This window comes from Eufriesea mexicana, unplaced genomic scaffold (assembly GCF_001483705.2).
Source record: "Eufriesea mexicana isolate 0111107269 unplaced genomic scaffold, ASM148370v2 scaffold474474847, whole genome shotgun sequence".
In the NCBI taxonomy this organism is placed as follows: domain Eukaryota; kingdom Metazoa; phylum Arthropoda; class Insecta; order Hymenoptera; family Apidae; genus Eufriesea; species Eufriesea mexicana.
The window spans coordinates 275,500-289,936 of record NW_016907894.1 but is presented as its reverse complement, the minus strand read 5'-3'; the positions used below and the strand labels follow the sequence as shown (position 1 = coordinate 289,936).

General features: G+C 27.4%; 4 protein-coding genes across 4 annotated transcripts in view; 2 read left to right on the top strand and 2 right to left on the bottom strand.

Annotated features, from left to right (window-relative positions):
- The first annotated feature begins 1,189 nt into the window (after positions 1-1,189).
- LOC108555170 (mitotic-spindle organizing protein 2) lies at positions 1,190-2,463 on the top strand. Its single transcript, XM_017910716.1, has 3 exons — positions 1,190-1,324; positions 1,608-1,749; positions 2,343-2,463. The coding sequence occupies exons 1-2, from the start codon at positions 1,242-1,244 to the stop codon at positions 1,732-1,734; spliced, it is 210 nt and encodes a 69-aa protein (XP_017766205.1). The 5' UTR covers positions 1,190-1,241; the 3' UTR covers positions 1,735-1,749; positions 2,343-2,463.
- Positions 1,978-3,204, bottom strand: rnh1 (ribonuclease H1). The gene is made up of 6 exons (XM_017910702.1): positions 3,128-3,204; positions 2,885-3,034; positions 2,699-2,813; positions 2,494-2,624; positions 2,146-2,410; positions 1,978-2,058 (listed from the first exon to the last, which is right to left on the bottom strand). Exons 1-6 carry the CDS (start codon positions 3,184-3,186, stop codon positions 1,978-1,980), a joined length of 801 nt encoding a protein of 266 aa, XP_017766191.1. The 5' UTR covers positions 3,187-3,204.
- A 1,232-nt stretch (positions 3,205-4,436) lies between these two features.
- On the top strand, positions 4,437-6,920 carry Rad17 (Rad17 checkpoint clamp loader component). The gene is made up of 9 exons (XM_017910726.1): positions 4,437-4,451; positions 4,563-4,959; positions 5,057-5,213; positions 5,288-5,410; positions 5,487-5,665; positions 5,747-5,833; positions 5,927-6,117; positions 6,253-6,371; positions 6,809-6,920. The coding sequence occupies exons 1-9, from the start codon at positions 4,437-4,439 to the stop codon at positions 6,918-6,920; spliced, it is 1,380 nt and encodes a 459-aa protein (XP_017766215.1).
- A 932-nt stretch (positions 6,921-7,852) lies between these two features.
- Positions 7,853-14,437, bottom strand: part of IP3K1 (inositol-trisphosphate 3-kinase-like protein) — a 37,267-nt gene continuing 30,682 nt past the window's right edge. The window contains exons 2-5 of the mRNA XM_017910614.1: positions 10,822-11,106; positions 9,819-10,027; positions 8,581-9,052; positions 7,853-8,085 (exon numbers count right to left, since the gene is read on the bottom strand). Of these exons, the coding sequence (XP_017766103.1) occupies positions 7,879-8,085; positions 8,581-9,052; positions 9,819-10,027; positions 10,822-11,106 (1,173 nt within the window). The 3' untranslated portion in view covers positions 7,853-7,878. The remainder of the gene's footprint in view (positions 8,086-8,580; positions 9,053-9,818; positions 10,028-10,821; positions 11,107-14,437) is intronic.

Genomic DNA, 14,437 nt, shown 5'->3' with positions numbered 1-14,437 from the left:
AGATTTTAACCAATGCATGACGTACGATGTACGCTAGTCGAAAATTTTCAACTTTTTCCAAACAAAAAAAGAAAAAAAAAACGAAACAAGCCAGAAATAGCTGGTATGTGCGCTTGTAATGAGGAACAAAGCACAAAACTGTGTCTCGCGATGCTGTACATAATTTTATACGTGTTAGCAGGGTTGTTCAGCGTCAAGTTTTTAAAAGTTGGTTAACCGTGTGCCATGCGTAAGATTCTTTTCATGGTCAGCTTTATGTGTTAAACAAATCTAAGTTGTAGATTATTTGAGTGTTTTTATAATCTCATCATTTTTGTTTCATTTCTCTATCTATTTTATTTTATTTTTTCCGTTTCTTTGTAACTGAGTCTTATTCGTTACATTAAAATAATATCGCATTTGATGACCAGAATGCGAGGTACACACGGATGTTACAGCCTTCTTATATATTTTGTCGTTCATTTAAGAAAAGCACGTACAATGCGTACCGAATACCATATTTTATACCACGTTTGTTACCAACGTATAAATTTAGATTTAACGAAATATTAGCTTAGTGTAGGTTTAAGCTACTTCTTTTTCCCTTCTTTCGCAACTTGTTCGTTGGTAACGTATTTGACACGTTCTGAGTTCACTTCTCTTTTCTTTTTTTTTTTTATTATAAAAAAAAATTAGCATGTTACCTAAACGACAATTGTCCCAGACATAATCTGTAGTCCAAAGTTCCTACAGGTACACGCAACATTATATATATTTTTCCCAATTATGAAGCAAACCAAAATAAAGTTTTTAATCGTACTTTCATGAATTTGTACTGTTTCTATAACCATTTACATATTAAAAATTTACCAATATTTTCATTTAGCTAAAATAAAAATAATAAGGTTATTTTTAATTTTTTTCCTAACATCTATAACTTTCCCAATTTTAGTTTCTTTAATCTTATCGTTTCTCTATTTTTAGTTTTTAATTTGAAGATTTGTAGTCCTGCTTTTATTTTTAGAAAATATATTATGTGAGTTATTTATATAAAAATTTCATACATTAAATAACAAAAAATTGTATAATTAATCAAATTGCATAAATAATGAATGTAAAATACCAATTTACATGGCTTTTGATGACTGCTACTGTAAGTTACTAAAAAGCTATTGGCGGCACTGCTACAGCGTTGTTATGAGAAGTAAAGTCGTGCGCGGCAAATTAAGCTTTCGAATTGTGCGAAATTTCTGATTGATAGAATGACGTTTCCTCAAGCTCATCAAATTGAATTGATAGCATTGGCAGAATTAGCAGGAATTTCAGCAGTTCCAGGAGTTTATCGGTAATAATTTATGAAATATATACGCATAACCTATACGACTGTATGTAAAAGCTTTAATAAGATAACCTTGTATATTATAAATGTCTTGACATTTCGTAATAAATATAATATTTATCTAAATGTATCAAGTGTAACATTTTTTTTCACGTTATAAATTCATTGAAATAATGCTATAAGCAAGTAAATAAATTTAAAAAGTGACGCATTTAACACATAATAATAAAAAATTGTATAGAACAAACATGCCAAAATTATTATGTGATCTTAAGAAATTGTTTTTTAGTATCATATTGGAACTTCTTGCACTTCAAATATCACCAGAAGATATATATATACTTTTAAAGCAAATATGTCCAGGATCAACAGAGAACCAAACTGTTGATAACATTGAAGAAGTATCTGATACGTAAACTACAAATTAGTATGTATGTACACATACTTGATTAATATTTATAAGACATCTTGTGAACATTTTATTAGTGTCATATTTTTACTCCATATTAAATCTCCAATAAGTTTCAAATGTTTTTCATAAAATAACAAAATTGTATAATTTAATTTAAAATACATTATAATTTACATACAATATTTAAGTTATTGACTAAAAGATATATGTATTTGAAGTCTTAACATAATATTTTATACAAGTATCTTCAATATTTTAAACATCCAGCTCGAGCCAATTTATCAGCCATTTCATTACCATAAATTCCAACATGACCATTAACATGATTCTGTAATATTGAAACATCAATTATATGTTATCTATAATTAATAAAATGAAAACACTAAATATTAATAAAATAATTTTGTAATATTACCCAAATTATATTTAAAGATTTTAAAGCTTCTTCCATTTCTAATAGTTCAATCTTATTTATAACTGGTTTATTAGCTGCAGTATTCCACCCATTAGCTTTCCATTTTGGCATCCAATTATTTATACAGGAAATAAGGAATTTTGAATCTGTATTAATCTTCAATTTTTTAATACCTGCCTTCTTTGCTTGTTTCGCAGCTATAGTTACAGCCTGAATTTCTGCCATATTATTAGTTGCTCGTCCAACAACTGCTTGTGATACATTTCTATAATCAACAGATTTAAACAAAAGCTCTACATGGAATAATTATTAGGTACTGGATATAATTAAAAAAAAATTGAAACATACAGAGGATGGTCATCACCAAACCAAACACCTATACCTGCTCGTGCAGTGGTACGACCATTTGAACTACATGCACCATCTGTATACACATTCACATAACCATCACTATCAATATTGAAACCTCCACTCTTTTCCTAAAAAATTAATAAATATAACAAGATAAATTTCTATAACTATATAATGTTAAAATAATGTTAAAAATACTTACCCCATTTTCAATTTGTATAACCTTTGAGCATTCTTTTAAATCTGTCTTTTTTAATTTTTTTGCAAATGATGTTCCACTATCCATGTTTGAAGATTGATCATTTTGTAATTTTGATCTAAAACCATTTTTTAATTAAAGCATACTTTGTATGTTTCACATATTAAAATTATTATTATTTTATTATACCTTTTACCAAGTATAGATGTTGCATTTCTGTAGCTATTTTTTTTACCTGGATTTGTATATTCTTTAATGAAATTTTCAGCTTCTTCTTGAATATGAAATTTTTTATATTTGGCTCCAGTAAAATGGTCTACTTGTAGTTTACATTCATCCCTAATTGTTGAGAATATAAAAATATAGCTTTTATAGATAATTTATAATTTATAACATATATTTAATATAACATTATAAACAAAAATTTATTACCAAGTTTTGTAAATTCCAGGTTTACGACCTCTGGCTACTGCATAATATGCAGATGGCATTCTTTTTAATATATTGAGGAAAAAGCTAAATACCATCTATGTATTAATAATATTAATTAACTTTATATATGTGACAGTTTACTACAGTAATTGTAATTAAAAATGTTTACTATTTAATACCTACAAAGTACATACAACAATTTAAATAAGTATGAAAAATAATCTAAGATTGCATATAAACTATATTATAAAATATGTATACAAATATATATATTATAAAATATAGATATTAAGCCAAACAAGAAGTATGAATTTACACGATCCAAATGTCAGTAATATAATCGGTAAGAGACAAATCTAACCTTAAATATTTTCAGTTACAAACACAACATACCGCAAAAAAATATAAATTTTGTTTAGGGAAAGTTATAATGTATCATTTGAGAACAATTAATAACTAATCAACATTAATTGTAAAATAGTGGTTCGATATTAATTTCCAGTATATGTATATGTATATTTCAATAGAATCTACTTTCTCTCTTACAATATTTGAACTATCATATAATATTTTAATATTTAGTTTATTACATATGTGTCAAATGAACAAACACGTTTCTTTTTTTTAATTTAAATTTGAACTGTCCTCTTATTAAAATTTTATAATATTTCGTTTTCTTTTTTATATTTTTAATTTGTATTTTATTTATTTATGTATTAACGTAACTGTTTTGAAGTTCTATAACTAGTAACTTGTACATGGTTTAAACAAAATAGTTACTAATTACATGTTCGATACCAATATTATGTTATTGAATATTCAAAAAAATGTTTATACACAATATTGCGATCAATATTCTACTTATCGGAACTGAAAAAATATTTAATTCAGTCTAATTTCTACTGCCAAAGAGTATTGTGAATGTAAAGGATTATAATATTTTTTAAAGTCTATAATATATTCTAACATAATTATCCTAATTTCACAAGATAATATTTTATTTACTTCCTCTCAAATATTAATTGCCTTTTAATAGAATATTTAAAAAAATTTGTATTATAATTATATGCGTACGATGTAATAATTTTAATTCAAGAATAAGTATTACTTAAATATATTAGTTTTCTTATCATATACTTTTAATTTATTATATGATTTATTGAAGAAATAGAGATACTTATAACTTGATGTAGGGGATTCAGGTTAATGTATCAAAGAATGTACAATCTTAATTTTTATACCCTTCATAAAGATTTTTAGAGCGGTTTGTTGATTTATTCCCACTAGAGATTGATTTATTTATTATAACATGGCAAATTCAAAGGTATGTTTTCACAAAATTTTTAATATAATTATTAATATATATACATGTAAAGAAATGTTTTTCATTAGTTTAATTCTTATTATAAATGTATATATTTTTATTTGCTATTAGAAAAATAGTAGTTGGCTAATGTCATCATTTGATTGTGAACCTATTAAGAAAACACCGAAAAATAAGCGTAATATTTCACAAGCATTAGAAACTAGTGATTTGCAAATTTCAAGTGCTTATGATATAATTCCCAAGAGAAAAAATACTGGTGGTTTATCAAGATTGTTAGAAGCTTGTGAACCACGTATTCCTCCTGAATTAGCAATCAGCAAGCAAAAACGGCAAGAGATCTTAGATTGGTTACAATATAAAGTAAAAAAAGGCAGACCTGCTGTGTTAGTTTTAGCTGGTCCATCTGGTTGTGGAAAAACAGCAGCTATAAGAGTTCTTGCTAAAGAAAATGGTTTCCACATTACAGAATGGATTACTCCTATTGACCAAATTATGGATGAAAACAGTAATTTCTTTTTTGAATAGAATTTCTCATTTAGTATGCTCATAAATCATTAATAATAATCAATACAATAATTATATGATTGTTAACTTCTATTCAGACAGAGTAATGAGACAAGGAGATAGATTTGAAGAATTTTTAATTAGAGCTACTCGATATAGTTCAGTTTTACATAATTATTCTAGTCGTTTACTACTTGTGAAAGATTTTCCAAATGTCTTTTATACAGATAAAGAGAGCTTCTTTTCTCTTTTGGAGTAAGTAAAATTATTTATATATTTTTTTTGGTATTTTTTACTGAAATATACTTATCATATATCTCAACTTTTAGAAAATACTTTGAAATGGGAAGAGAACCAATAGTCTTTATATGTTCAGAAGGAGGCCATTCAAAATTGCTTCAAGTATTATTTCCTCCTAATATAAGAGAAAAATTTGGTATTGATTTAATTAAGTAAGTTATTAAATGGAATTATATGTGCATAACTGTGTTCATAATATATGTTTGATATAAAGTTTTTGTATTCTAGTGTAAATTCTGTTACACAAGCTGCAATGAAAAATGCATTAAAAAGAGTAGTTGGTATTTTAAATTCAGTTGGTGGGCATATGTTACATGTTTCACAACATAAAGTTGATGAAATATTATCAAATAGTATAGGAGATATTAGAAATGTTTTGTTAAATCTTATTTTTATTTCATTAAAAGGTAAATACGATAAATTAAAGGTGAGTTTAATGCATTTAATTTTTAAATGACATGTTATATTATTCTATGTTATATTATTAGTACCTGAAGAACAAAAACATAAATGTAACATTCGAGAAGAGACTTTAGGGCTTCTTCATGGCATTGGACGAGTAATTAATCCAAAAAGTGAACAAATATTTATTTTATATTTATTAATAAATTACATATCCAAATTTACTGAATTGATTTAAAGCACAATAATCCTGAATAAATTCATAGGAATTCAAACTGAAGATAAGTGGAAATTTGCACACGATCCTGACGAGATAACAGCCTTTTTTCAATCACAAGCAACAGTATTTTTGAACTTTCTCCAAGAAAATTATTTAAATACCATAAAAGAAATAGAGAAAGCAGATGCTTGCGCAAATATTTTAAGTTTAGCAGACGTTTTAAATTCTGAGTGGCGAGTATGTTTCTTTTGTTGTTTTTTATACAAAAATTAAATGATTCTTTCTATGTGTAATGTTATTTAAAATATAAAATTATTATAAAAATATTTCTTCAAAAATTTTAATATAGGAAATAAATGATGCAAATTTTAGGATCCTAATTTAGCTAAAATTACGTTATCGTATTGTATCCGAGGTGTAATGGTAACAAATGAAAAGCCAGTTTCAGGATGGAATCCAGTAAGAAAACCACCAAATGATCGAATTGTTGTGTAAGTATATAAAATATTGCAATAATTAATCCATATATCTGTAATATAATAGTAACATTAAATAACATTGAGCGACAATAATATTGTAATCAGTGGTGTATTGTTAAAAAAATTAATATCGGAATACTCATTGACTTAATATGAGACATTAAAACGAAACATGACAACTACCTACATTTATTTTATTTGCATCTTTGCATAATTCAAAAATAAGAACATTTATTTATAACTTTTTAATACAAATTTCAAACATACAAAACAAAAAATTAATGATTTTTTGCTATAGCGGTTAGAAAAGAGTTCCGAAGTTCTATAAAAAAGTATCGGAACATCGTTGCGGTGCGTTTCGACCTCAATACACCTTTGATTGGAATAAATTTTTATATTTACGTATATAACTTCTATATTAGCAAATGTATGTAATATTGTTTGCGTAGACAAAGATGTCAAGCAATAGCTGAAGTTAAATGGTATGAATCTATCATCAATTTAAAACCGAAAAATACAATAGAAATGCCGATTACTGATATCGAAGAAATTATTGAATGAAGTTCATGGGAATTAAGGTTGTAAATAAAGAAAAAGTTTATCGTGTATATTTATTTATACTTTATTTTCTACTAGAATTATATAAATGTAAAATATAATATCAGTAGAAATTGAACGACACAAATTTGATTAGGATTTCTTACAGTTCTTGAAATATTTGTATATATCGTTGAATGACACTGTTTTATACTATTTATATAGCTTAATATCATCTAATATATAATAATCATTATTAATGGAGAAAAACAAGTATTAAAGTGAATTACATTGATAAATATAATAAAAATACATTTTTTATAATTTACATATCTTAAACGAAATACTTTATTACAAGTGTTCCTCCTAATAAAATTCGTGGCAGTTAGATAACAAAATTATTTCATTAATGATTTCTACTCAAAATTGTTCGTCAAAGCGAGTATTTTATTTAAAAAATAGACCTTACAATCTAACTTTTCTTCATAAATAATTAAACGATTATACTTAATTAACTATATTTGTACATCAATGTAAATTTTATACGCTTACTAAATATTCTGTAAAGCTTTTTTTATAAAATTTTTTATCAGCTAAAGTAGTTTATAGAAAAAATGCAATAACAAGCAGTCTTCCGCTTCAAATACCTTATACGAGCGTTTGCATTAAAGTATTCAAATAATCTGTATTTTACAGACAGTCTCATTTTTTTTCAACTTTTTTAAAAAACAGAAAAATGTATACAAATTTGAAAAGCTTTGAACTGATGGTTGTTAATTGTTCATAGAAGTTTTCGGTATATTATTAGTATCAAAGAGTATTTATAAAATACGTGGTGAAGTTTCTTTAAACAGAAAATTGAATATTTCTTATTTAGGTTTTTGATCTAAATGAAAATGGTTAATGATAAACACTATTAGAATGAGACCAATATAAGATATTTATATAAGGTGTTTTCGGTAATGAAACGATTATTCGGGAACTATGCGTTTAAAAGTTTGACTTCTTCTATTGTTGAAACAAGATTGTCGAGACCAAATAAGAAACCTTCCTCATGATTTCCTTGTTCCCATGGTTTCCTGTGTGTCACTCTATGTCCATTTGGCAGTTCTCGAGTTTTAGCAAAGTCGATCAACCAGACGCCAACTTTATCGTTGTCGTAGATCATGAAAATACTACTACCAATTATCTGAAAGCAAATTATATGTTTAAATTAAACAATTAATTGCCAAATTGTATTATAAAACATTTGATGTAAAAGTTATATTAATAAAGAAAGAAACTGAAAGAAATAAAACAGCAGTATTTTAATGTTTCAGATAATTAATGTTATTTAATTATCAACAGACTATGAGTAAATAAAAATTGTTTAATTTTTGCTATTCAGAACGATTATATTATACACATTGTGTAGTTAATATAATTTACTAAAAATTTTAAGTAGACTTGTAAAAGTAATATTGGTTTTTAAAATCATTCCAAATTTTGTATTTCTCAAAATTATACTCTACATCTTATTTTTGCTCAAGTATTGCTTCATAATTATTTTTAGCACAATATAGTATATTATTGACTTTTCACTTTATTTCCATAAATTGTAAACTAAAAATTCTTTTATATCATTCATAATTTGTGGCTGACGTAAAAAAATTGCATATTTTTTTAAAAGAGAAATAACACATACTTCGTGAGTCTTGAAGTATTCAGACACCTCAATCTTTGATCGAAGATTTTTCAGACGTGCGAGCAATTTCTTGCGAGTAGTCTCGCGTCTTCCAAGAAACAGCTTCATAGTATCAAGCACTTCCTGGTGGGATTTTACTTTCTTTAGATCAGTGATCGGTGGACCACCAGGTAATTTCATAGCCTCAATTCTAAATCCGTGGCTACAAGTCGAGCTCTGTTGCTCACGGAACTGCATGTACCGCAATTTAGTCACGGCACGTTGCTCATGTTCCTGCTTCGTTGGCGCATTAGGATCGACGGCTATCATCTTTTGATACAGATCCGGCCTAGCGGTTGTCTTTGACACCTCAGATTCGAGAAACGTTCTCGTGCCCATCTTGATGTCCATTACATGCGGATCATTGAAACCAAATAGTAAATCCTGCAGCTCGATGAATGTGTCACCTTTGTATTCCACTTCTCGATAATATCTAAAATGTGAATATAAAACATTTTAAGGTTAAGAGGTTCTATAAATCCATAAATAATTTTTGAAAATATTATAGTAGAAATATAATACAGTAAAAATAAATATATATAGTAAATTCTATTTCGTTAATTTTATTCAGCTCTATTCTAAGAAATCGTTGAGAAGGTTATGACATGTGATATTAATTATTATATAAATTTTGGCAAACAAAAGTATTGCGTATAACGTAATAATAATAAAAATGAATTGTAATGCAAAAACATTTATGAAGAAATTTTTAACGAGATTTAATTTCTTTGAAATATAATGTATAATATATATTTTCTTTAAATTCAAAATAATAAATATTCAAAATGATTTTTGTTATTCTTAAGTATCATTACCGTAACATACTTGTATTTTTCAACATTCTAATAGAAACTTCGTGGAAATTTATAGCCTGTCTACGAGATCGCTTAATGTTCATTGTTTGATTCTTATCGATTATATCAATTGATCTAGGCTTTACAGGTAATAAATTACTCGATAATTTATTTGCTGTTCGATAATATTTAAGTACCTTTAAAGTATCGTTAAAGTGATACTTTAAGCTCCTTTCACTTTTTACAGATGTATTTTTAAAAATGTATATGGGATAAATGATTTAAAAAGTCTGAAGAAAGGTTTTATTTTTATTAAATAATATAAATTATAAATTATATATACATTTATTTTCTCAAAAATATTTCTCAGAAATTTTGAATAAGTAAATTCTATTCTTTATTTACCTTGGTATACAATCTCGTAACTCTTTGTCTTTGCTAAGAGCTTCGTAAACGATTCTTTCTGTGTTTTCTGCTCCTCCTGTTTTCCTCTTCCAAACTGTTCCAGGCCCAGCAGGGGCGAAACCATCCGGATGTCCGGATAATTGAAACCACGATTTTAATCTGTTCTTCAATAAAACATCACTGGCTGGTGCTGTTAAATCCAAAGCGTTCTGTAAAAAGAGAAAAAAGAAAAAAGTAATAAATATCAAAATTCTAATTTTTCATATAACTGATACTTAATACCAATTAATAATTAAAATTGGGATGAAGATATGAAAGGATTGTGAATATTAGAAATGTAGAAACGAAAATAAAAATTTAAATGCATGAATTAAAATTGCATAAGATTTTTATTCAAGATTTTTAATGCATTGGTGTATATTTAATTATATTTGGAAATATAACTTTATATTACATTAATTTTTGATAACCCTAAGAATTAAAATTATTAAAAAAAAGAAAAAACGATTTTCTGATCATATTTTATAAAAAAGTCACAAAGTATTGTATGTAGTATGTGTACATTATTTCATTATAATTATTTTCGCGATAAATAATTTTTCCCTTTTTTTATTGTAGATATCACTAATTGGCATTTTATTATATCACTATTGCATCATCTTTTTTGAAGAGAGAATGATTAAAAGAAAAAGGACATAAGATAAAGCGCCAAATTATAAAAATATTTCCATTTAACTACATATTCTGTTACCTAGAGCACTAAATAACTTTAGTAATATACGACACAATGTCATTAAAGTCACCACGTTATGCTGCCATTTTGTTAAATTGTTAATAATAATTAATTATATAATAAATAATTTGTTCAAATGTACTATAACAAACATTGCTTTGCTTTGTTTTAATTTAAAATTTATTAAAGTCGATAATTCCATCTGTCTGATTTTCTTTGGTTATTAAAAGTTTAATTTTCGATTAAAAGTTCGATAAAATAGATTAGTACCAGGGCTAGAAATTTCAACGAAAGATCCTCTTCCGGCATAGTAGTATCAGAAAGGACCAGCGGAAACTGTTCCATCTTTTGTATCGTTGCTGGATCATTGGGTAATTTGGTAAGGGCCCCGGTTGTACTAGATCCGACGCTGTTGGACCGATTCGAGCCCATAGATGTGCCCCTTCGCCATTGACGGAAGGCGCTATAAGTGCTGCTCGACGAAGCATCCTTTTGCCTTCGATGCTCCTTGTGGTTGGAATTATGATTCAGTCGCGCTTGTTCCTTGCTCGAAGGCTGTAACCAAAGAAATCTACTAAGAATTTAATCCAGCCGATACGATGCTTATATTATTTTCCATAATTATTCAACCAAAAAATGAATAAAACCAATGCATAATACTTTTAAATATATTGTATTAATTTTAAGAATGTTATTACCTATATTACTACTAGTCTGTTGAACATTTCAATGTTAAAAACATCATATATAATACTGGATAAAATTATAAGAAAACCAGTATTTATATTGGCTTACAAATATTGCATTTTATTATGCTGATTATTATACAGCAGTTTTGTTTCATACTTTCATATTCTTCTATGCACAAGAATAAGGGAAAAATATAGAATGAAAAGAATAAAAATACATATTTGATGAAACTGTCTCATTATTGTGACTGTTCGGTAAAAATATTCAACATTCGTTTATAAATTCAACGAAGAGGACATTCAGTCTCGTCACACAACGTCAGAATGATAGATGTTCGGTTGAAGTATTAATGACAACCGTAGATTTCAAAGCCCTTTCCGTTGAAAATTAAAAACTCCCGCGTTAAAAACCAATGGATCACTTTTAACCAATTAATCGTAAGGACCAATAATTTATACCTTCAAAGTAATATCGAGGAAGCGGGTTTCTTCTTATGGGATAGAAACACGTGCAATTCTTATGCGACTTGGATATTTCGTAATCAAGCACGACGTTTACCAATCAGAAGTATGAGCTTTATAAGTACAACGCGCATGTGCGCACGTGGTCCAGCGCATGCAACGAATCGAAATCCATCGGTAAGGGTCGTTTAATTGAGTTTAGCGAATCGCATGCGGCTCGTGCTAATTGATGCATCGTGGTTGATGCTTAATCCGTTTATAATGTGTCACGTGTGTTCCTCAATCTGAGTATCAAGCGAGAACGGTCACGATTGCGACAATTGAACGGTTGACGCGCGTAACGTTCGGATAATTGCGCATAAATTGTTAACCGGAACTAGGCACACGGAACATGCTAAGTGTGCAAATGGTGTGAAATAGAAGGAAACGTGTAGTTAAGAGAATTAGTCCTTTGTTTTGAGGCATGATCGGTAGAGTTTTTATTGAAATCTTTAAGTAATTTGCAATGGATCTCGCGTTATTTAAAGTTTAAGAGTTTATCGGAACTATATATTTTTTTTTACCAATGAGATATCTTGATAATTCTTTTTTTCGATCAGGTTAGAAAAGTTGAACTTTTAATCTTTATTTATCGTCATTCAGCAAATATTGAACTGAATAATTGTATAGCAATTAAGTAATAAATGCTTATTTTGAATATTATATATAGTTTCGACCGTTAAATAATTAATGACAAGAAGCAGTTTAAGCCGATAACTTTTAAAGTTATTTTAATTACTGAGTTAGGTACAAATAAATTATTATTCGTATAAACAGAATTTTACTTAAATATAAACAATGTATGTAAAAGTTTGGACGTTAATAAAATGATAAATTTACGTTACATATAATAAGTATCCTATTAATTAAATTTATTTTGCTATTTAGGTAAAATATTTCGAAACTCTATGAAAATTATTTCAAATTATTAGACAAATAAAATTTTTCTCGAGGTAGGAACATTTTTATCACTATATGTGTACAGCAGAGTCATCGCTTAGAAAAGTACGTTACTATTCCGATGATAAGTGTGCTCAATCGTGCAGGTGGTGCGGCACGTCATGGAATTCGATTTCGCGATACGCTATTCATTTTAATTTAACCGACAAGGTCCGAACGTGAGGACATCGCGAAATCGTGCCTCGCAATTTCCCGATATGCGATCTCGTATCGCAATAATATAACGTTAGTGACAAATCAAATGATTAATCGGTATTCGTATCTTTCAATTGATACAATTCGCATACATGCATATACGTCTAACATTTTGTAATCAAAATGTTTCTATGAGGACTTATCTTTATTTAATGAGACATAAGATAACTTCTTTCTTTCTCAATCAATTCTAGTGTTCTAAAATTAATAAATCTTCTAATTTCTGTAACAAAATTTTTTTCTTTCAAGAGGTTATGTATAACCTAAAACAAATTCTATTCATATTCAATTCATTTCTATACGATATTTTCTACTGTATATTTTTATATACACATATATGTAAGGACAATGATTCATATTCGAGAAAGTTTATCACAATTTGGAAATATGTTTGAAATAAAGAAGACATATTGATCTACATAGTATAAACTATCTCACGGTATGAAATCAATTAAAAATAATCTACGGCTGTCACCATAATGTTATTACCCATGACTCACAAAACTATAACCTATGTGTCACAAACATGTGTTTAAAAAAAGATCATGGTACAAAAAATTTTGCATTATAGCAGAACTGATAATTATAAAAGTGACCTAAGTCATATATGTTTCTTTCGAAATATTCAAAATTCCAATCTCAATTTAACACTCAACTTTTTTGCTATTTCAGCAAAAATAATATATTATTATAGTGTAAATTAATGCAACATAAAATAAGAAATGAAATCTTCTGATTTGCATTTCTAACCTAAACCACTCTCGTAATTTATTGTTTCATTCGAAACAGTCTAATACATTTGACCAGTCGTATTACATATTGGCGTTACTCGCATTACTGATGGAATATACGAGGGTCGTTACACCGTGCGTAACCGGTTAGCGTATTTGATCATAGTAAACAAGCACGTGGCAACTGAGGAGAATCGAATTGCTCTGTCGCAAGAATTATTGCCATAACAATAATTGCAACAATGACGTGTTATACGATTGGTTATAAATAGCCACTGAACAACAAAATATTTTGCACGTAAAACGGAACAACAGGTTATTTTATATTTTAATATCATACGTCAAAAACATGATAAGTCTCTTGTTGATTTTCTGAATTTGATGTCATTTGCAGGATACAAGACAATGTTTTAAAATAACATGGTTGGTAAGAATCAAATCTGATGGGTCCAGAGATGCAAAGCTTTTAAAAATAAATAATCCATGTAACTTTTAGGAAAAATTAAGATAATAATTAATGTTAGATATTTTTGAAATATGCATGAGTACACACACATTTAATTACAAAAGGAAAGAAGAAGACAATTTTGGCAGTAGGAAATTGACTAAAAGATACAAAAATGTTATGGTTATACATAATTGTAGTTTCTATATAACAAAAATGCAACAATCTTTTTACTCATATACATTTGTTTAAATAATAGTGCAAAATAAGATATTTGTATAGTGCTTATGTGCACTGGGGTACAGTCAACTTCTTCTTATTTTGACGGTAAAAGGTATATTTGTTTAAATTTAGAATATTTATTT